This window comes from Cystoisospora suis (assembly GCF_002600585.1).
Source record: "Cystoisospora suis strain Wien I chromosome Unknown contig_6093, whole genome shotgun sequence".
Lineage (NCBI taxonomy): Eukaryota > Apicomplexa > Conoidasida > Eucoccidiorida > Sarcocystidae > Cystoisospora > Cystoisospora suis.
Window position 1 is genome coordinate 6,216 of NW_027158882.1, and position 6,153 is coordinate 12,368.

At 54.4% G+C, this 6,153-nt stretch overlaps 2 protein-coding genes across 2 annotated transcripts; both read right to left on the reverse strand.

The window, feature by feature from the left end:
• Positions 1-36: 36 nt before the first annotated feature.
• On the reverse strand, positions 37-1,220 carry CSUI_009813 (uncharacterized protein; the record flags this gene model as incomplete). The annotated part of the gene is made up of 1 exon (XM_068069922.1): positions 37-1,220. A coding segment is annotated over exon 1 (300 nt), but the record flags the coding sequence as incomplete, so codon positions are not given.
• Positions 1,221-2,293: 1,073 nt separating this feature from the next.
• Positions 2,294-3,903, reverse strand: CSUI_009814 (centrin family protein; the record flags this gene model as incomplete). Its single annotated transcript, XM_068069923.1, has 2 exons — positions 2,294-2,475; positions 3,474-3,903. The coding sequence occupies 2 exons, from the start codon at positions 3,901-3,903 to the stop codon at positions 2,294-2,296; spliced, it is 612 nt and encodes a 203-aa protein (XP_067918103.1).
• Between the last annotated feature and the right edge of the window lie 2,250 nt (positions 3,904-6,153).

Below are 6,153 nucleotides of genomic sequence, written 5' to 3' on the forward strand. Positions count from 1 at the left end.
AAGACGAAGAAGAAGAAGAACACAAAGTTGTATCAAGGCTAGACTTTGTCGGCGATCGAAGAGAATGAGTAGTCTCTGTTATCCTACTACTAGGGATGTCTGTTTCTTGAGGGAAACGTTGGAAAGGGTGATGAGCGATACCAGGTGCACAACCTCTCTCCTTTTCTCCCTGTCCTCCCTGACGACAGAGACCCGACGAGAGCTGCTCTTGGTGGTCACGGCGATGATTCTGAAGAGAGGCATGGAATTGTCTGTGTGTCTTTTTATCTTTATCCCGGAAGTATTCCCCGTAAGAAGACCATTTCCCTCCTCCAAAGAAACCCCAGCCTCTCCCCATGATGGCAAAAAGAAGTCGAGAAAATCCTATGAGTCACACGGCCTGAGGGGTTGGTAACAGCCACACGAAGCTTCTCCTCCTTCTGTGCGGGTATAAGAACACCAAATGCTTCCCTCAAAAAGAAAGACTTTAATCTCCTTATTTCCTGCCACAAAAAACCTAGGTAAACACGGCCTTTCCCAGGGAAACAGGCCAGAACAGCCGAGATTGCCCCCATTGCCCGCCTCCATCGGCGAAGTGGGGAGCCGCGCAAACAAACGCATACCAGTAACACAAAATCAAGACAAGAGGATAAGTTACAATGCTACCTCCCGTCAATTTCCGCGGCCAGCGCTGGTCCAAAAGCGACGCCGAGACACCAACATAAAACGGGCGGACCAGCACCGGACAGAAGGACCCTAAGAAAAAGCGGCACACCCCGAGTGACGGGAAAGGACTGCGAAGAAGAAGCAAGGTACAACGCTATCACAGGAAAAGCCGCACCAGAACGACGGGAGACCCTGAAAAACATGCAAAGAAGATGAACCCGCGTACAACCCTAAAGAACAGGACCGGGAAAAGCAATGATTTCTCATCCGGTCAACTTGACTCAGCAAACGCCACACGGCGCACGGCGTCGCCATCAACTAAGACCCAGGTTCCGAAACGTGACAAGCGCCTGCGAACTTGGACGCTAGTCCGTAGGAAAGCGTGACAAGCTTGAAGAGCAAAGCCTTCCACAACGGTTATCGAGGGAACCTGCCGTGCATGTCCGAGACTAGACAATTCACGCATTGCCCCGAATGATGAAAGAACACGGGCCTTTAACTCCGACCAGGAGGGTTATCCGGAATTCGCTCCTGCAGTCAGTGAGAAAACGGCCCTTGGAAACCCGCGGAAATAAAGAAAACCTGTGCTGCCAATACGAGCAACCACTTGACGTCTCGCTCGACGCGCTGTCAGCGGACACTGATACTGCATGCGCAGTAAGGTTCCGTTCCAAGGTACGGTAGGTACGGAGAGTGAAAGCGCACACCAAAACAAGATGAAAGAAACAGCTGGAGGCAAGAGAGAAGAAAGAGGAGAACGATAGGTTCCAGATCTTGTGGGAGCAGACCTCTGTTAAGGTGTTCCACGGGACAGCCAGACTATTCTGCGAGTCTATTCAGGTTCGCCGTGTCTCCCGAGACGACGTTGCCACTGGTGCCCCGTGGCGAATCCCGACAACCTACGAATCTGTCTCTTCTTGCCGCAAACGAATTCGTGTTTTTCTTTTGTCACTGTGGAAGGTTGTGGAAGTGCGCGTATAGTAAGCACTGTCAAGCACGGCGGCGTCATACTAGAGCTACTTTTTAGTGTAGCAGGCAACGTAGGTCCTCATCCAATCATCATCTGAAGGGGGTAGTCCACTTTCAGCCTTGCGAAGCTGCTTCGATATGGATCACATCCACCTTCCGAAGTACATTCGGTGGTGTTCCCAGCTCCGAGCGCAACCTAAGGGACTCCGGTACCAAGCGGGTCGGTTCCCGGGAGGGTGGAAATCCAGCCGGGGCTGTGATCCGAACTCGGGGGTCAACCTGTTTCCCGTGTCACCGAAAAGATTGACACCGAGAGCAAGCACCCACAGGCTTGGAGCATCAGAGCAGAGTGATCAGGGCACCACTTGAGGATTCTAGCGAAACGCTTAGGCGAATGTGTGCTATCTGGTGGCGCCGTGGAGGAGGTGTCGGGATTTCAGGCGGACGTTTCCTAGCTTTGCCCTGCCCCACAACCGGTTCTGCACAACAGAGATGTCTAATCACTCTGCCTCCGAAGAACCTGGAGGAGAAACAACAAAATTCCGAGTTAGAGACTGTTGCGACGGTGAAAAAAGATATGTGCCAGAATGTTCACCCCGGTAGCGAGACTCCCTTTTCTGTGAAGTCCTGGTGGACGTCCATACAAGCGTCCACCTCTCGGAGCAAAAGAACAGCGATATCAGGCTCTTAAGATGCGAAGAAAATCTTCCTCCGTTACCACACCCTTGTTGTGAGAATGGGAAGCCTGATTCAACATTTCACGTAGCTCCTCATCTGTTAGCTTCTCCCCAAGCTCAACTGCCACCTTCTTCATTTCCTTCCATCCGATCACCCCTGAGGGCCCAGCGAGCATACGGAAGCCTGCACAAAGAAAGCGGCGAAATTGTCACCGCAACACGAATTTAGCTTCTCACTCTTTAGAAGAGACCCCCCTGCAGCTACAGCACACGAGGGGAGGGTCCCCTGACAAGGACTTCACGTACTGGTTTCTTGTGGAACGGTGAATGGGCCGCTGTGCTCACAATGCGGTTCAGGTAGAGATCAACTTGTGCAGGCAGACTTTTGACGTAAAGCTCTAGTAGTGGAGTGCTAGCTGAGATTTACCGGGGATCGACTTTTGCAGGGCAGAGGCGAATGCGTTCCTGCAGTTTAACCCGACAGCTGGACGTATGTCGGAGTGAAGCATACACTACTACGTTAAAAAGCCAAACTGCACCTGCCGCCAGCGCAGTGGAGCCAAGTATGGTGGCAGCTGCTACCTCTGGATATTTGCTCGCGGGTTGGTTTCTCGTTGATCTTAATGGTCAAGATCTCCTGAAATTCATTGAAGTCCAACTGCCCAAGAGAAGTTGTAGTCGTCGGGGCGGTCGCTGCAGCTGCGCAGTACCCGGTCAACATGCACGCACGAAGGCTTAACCTCACAGCGTAAAGCTGACGGGACACTAGGCGTATGCGCGTGACCTCTCCAGGCGTACTGCCCTGGAAGCCGAAGAGGATTCTGTCGGGGGAACGGGTTCTCCCGGCGCCCTACCCTAGCAGTCCTTGGCTCTGCTGCTACAAGTCCGCTGCGGGGTCTGCTCTGCAGAACGCGCTATTCTGCTTGTGCGGTTAGACTAGATACTGCTCAACCAGAGTGTCGTAAAAGTCACCTCGGGAAGGCGAACTATCAGATTTGCTGTGTGTGGATTGCGGCTCATTTTTCCACGTGCCAGCGCTTTGTGATGGACCGGGGTTCCTAGTGAGAATGCAGACCTTCTTGTTTGTCGAGTGCCCGCTCTGTCGGCGCGTTTCTTCTTAGTGGTCTACGGCGTGTCCGCATAAGTCTCGCAGCTCTGTCCCAGTCTCTTCAGTGGGCTTACAAGCAGCAGCGGCCGCGGCAGCTGCAGCGGCGGCAGCTGCTGAGTTGGGGTTGTTCGCTGATATCATTTTCATGACATCCGGTCCCCGGCGCTTCTTCTCAATCTCGTTGAGCAACTTCTTCATCTCTTCCTTGGTGGGTTCAAAGCCTAGGGCGCGCAAAGCCACTTTCAGTTCCTTGGCGTCAATGCTCCCAGTACCGTCTGTATCGAATAAGTCGAACGCCTCTTTGATGTCCCGCCTCTGCTCCTCGTTCAATTCAATGCGGATGCTACGTCTTGACTTTGCTGATCCTCGAGTTGCCCCACTCTTTAGACCTGTTCCATCGGTGCCCCCCGCTGGACCTGCCGAGCTGGCAGCCGGTCCGCCAGCTGCCCCTGTTGCTCCTCCGCTCGCCAGTCCGGCTCCCGTGCTGCCCTCGGTTGAAGCCATGGTCTAGCAGATTCCGGTTTGCAGAATGGTGGGGTCGATCCTTCGTCTCCAAGTAACCAGAGGGATTTCTGGTTCTGTCGACTAGTAACAAACCGTGGTCGTTCCGCCAGAGGCCGTCTCTCAAGTTCTACGCTGACAGCACAGATCTCTTCGCGGAGGCTGGGCCCTGCGGCGGCTCGGAAAGCCGTGTAAATAGGACGCGAACTTGCGACACTCTTGTATGCTAGACTTGCCGGATGTGGGGCTTCACTTAGAGCAAACATTGCTGGGCTTGCGAACGTGCGACATCTGCGCATGGTGCGGTTGAAAGCTTGGGTCTCATCAGTAACGACAGAGACCTCTTCGGGACAGGCAGACACTGTCTGCCCTCTGCAGAGAGTCCTGAAGGTGTGAACAGGGGTACTATTGACTCAAGCCAGTGGACAAAGAAGACACGCCTCCACCCTTACCTTCTTTGAAGTCTGTCTTTTCTTGGTCTGTCGCCTGTCAGCCAAGAGGAGTGCGACAGTCGCTGACCACTGCAGTTCCTGGTGGTTTGGGTTGCTGGATGGCTCGAGTGGGAACAAAGAGGAGTAACGGCTGGCACCGTGCCAGCAAAGCAACTGGAGCGCCTTTGATTAGCTGTTAGATCTCGGGCAGTCGCACCCCCTTCCGGAGCTGATGGTAGGACGCCGTCGCGGACTGTGGGGCCCGTTTCAAGTGTAGCCTTGCCACTCAGCGCCCGACCCTTTCTCTGGTATTGGTTAGAACCACCTCTCCCTGCTACAACTGTCTGGAAAAGCACCTTCCGGAGAAACGATCTGGCAGCTCGGCACCGGTGGCTTACTGAACTGGACAGGTCGCCCCGGCGTCCGCGTGCATCTCCAGGAAGAGCTACGGCGCAGCGCCAGGGGCTCGCTGGACCTTCTAGTGAGCGAAGGTAGCAAGTGCCGACGACTGCGACAAAAATCGCATCCTTTGAGTTTCCCCCGCTGTCCTGAGGATTGGTTTTGTTCTCGAAGCAAAACGGCAACAAATGGTTTCGTTAACCATTTGTTGCCGTCTCGCTGCACAAGCAGTAAGCCTACTGCAAAAAGAAGGCGTGGGAGAGAGCACATAAGCTGTTCTTGCTCTAGCGGACCTGTGGGTACTCTCCTATCTTACAATCTGATTCTGATCCAACCCGCACAGACGTGCGCAGCCGGACGGGTGTCATCAGGACAGAAAACTCTCGCTGCACCCAGCACGGCATTGTTCTCAAGTCACCGTGCAGGGACCCTCCTTGTTCGAAGCTCTGTGTTCGCCGTAGACCCAGCCATCGCCTCCTGCCAGTATAACGTTTGCCCTCGCGAAGTGCTGGACAGGTAGGGAGACTATGTTCTATAGAGTTTCGCGCCATCCTGCCTTCAACTGGCAATGGTCAGAACTGTCCGGCGTGGCTACAGTCGTGGGGTCGTTGTCCCAGGAGGCGCGACGCCTTCGCGCTGCCGTTTTTCTCTGTTAACGCGCAGCCGCGCGTGCGGTCGCCGGATGTGATTTCGGAAGGGAACGCGGTTCGAACAGAGCGGGCTCCGCGGTCTCAGCGAACGAGAGCTCAGACGCCCGGGTACTTTCTAAAGATACAGCGAGGGAATGGAAGTCTACACACATCCATGGTGCTTAGCAAACAGTCGGGCACTTCCGTCCTCGTCAATCTCTTGGGGCTCGGGTGTTCGCGTCGCCATCATGAACGCTAGGGAGCGCCACGGGTCGTCTTTACTCTGTGGCGGCTCAACTCACCGAGCGAACGAGTCTGAATCGCAAGCACCGACGCATGAACCCGCAAAATTCTTGTCATGGGCTTGTAGACCACTCCGCATAGCGAGTATAGTAGAAGACACTAGGGGCCGTCACGGGATCACCCGGCCCCTTTTTGCCTTGGACTCGGTGCAGCTTTTACCGTCTGACCCACTGACACTCTTACGCGAAGCCATGTTTCAGAGAAGCTACCGGACATCCTCGAGATGTTCGTTGTAAGAGCGGCCGCCATGAAATACCAGGCACGCACCTTTCGGGTTACTGAAGTGTCTGACCGCACCCTTCAGTCATTCCAAGGTGGACGACCTTTGTTGTCAAGGAGTCCTCTAAAAAACCTCGTGAGGCGGTACGAGGGATTAGTCGGGGAGCAGGCAGCTCTCTACTTCCGTTAAGTTGCGGGATCCTGCTGGGCTGAACAAAAAGCTCAGAAGTCGACAGTTCTGTAGGTGTCGTCTGTAAAGGCTGCCGCAAGAA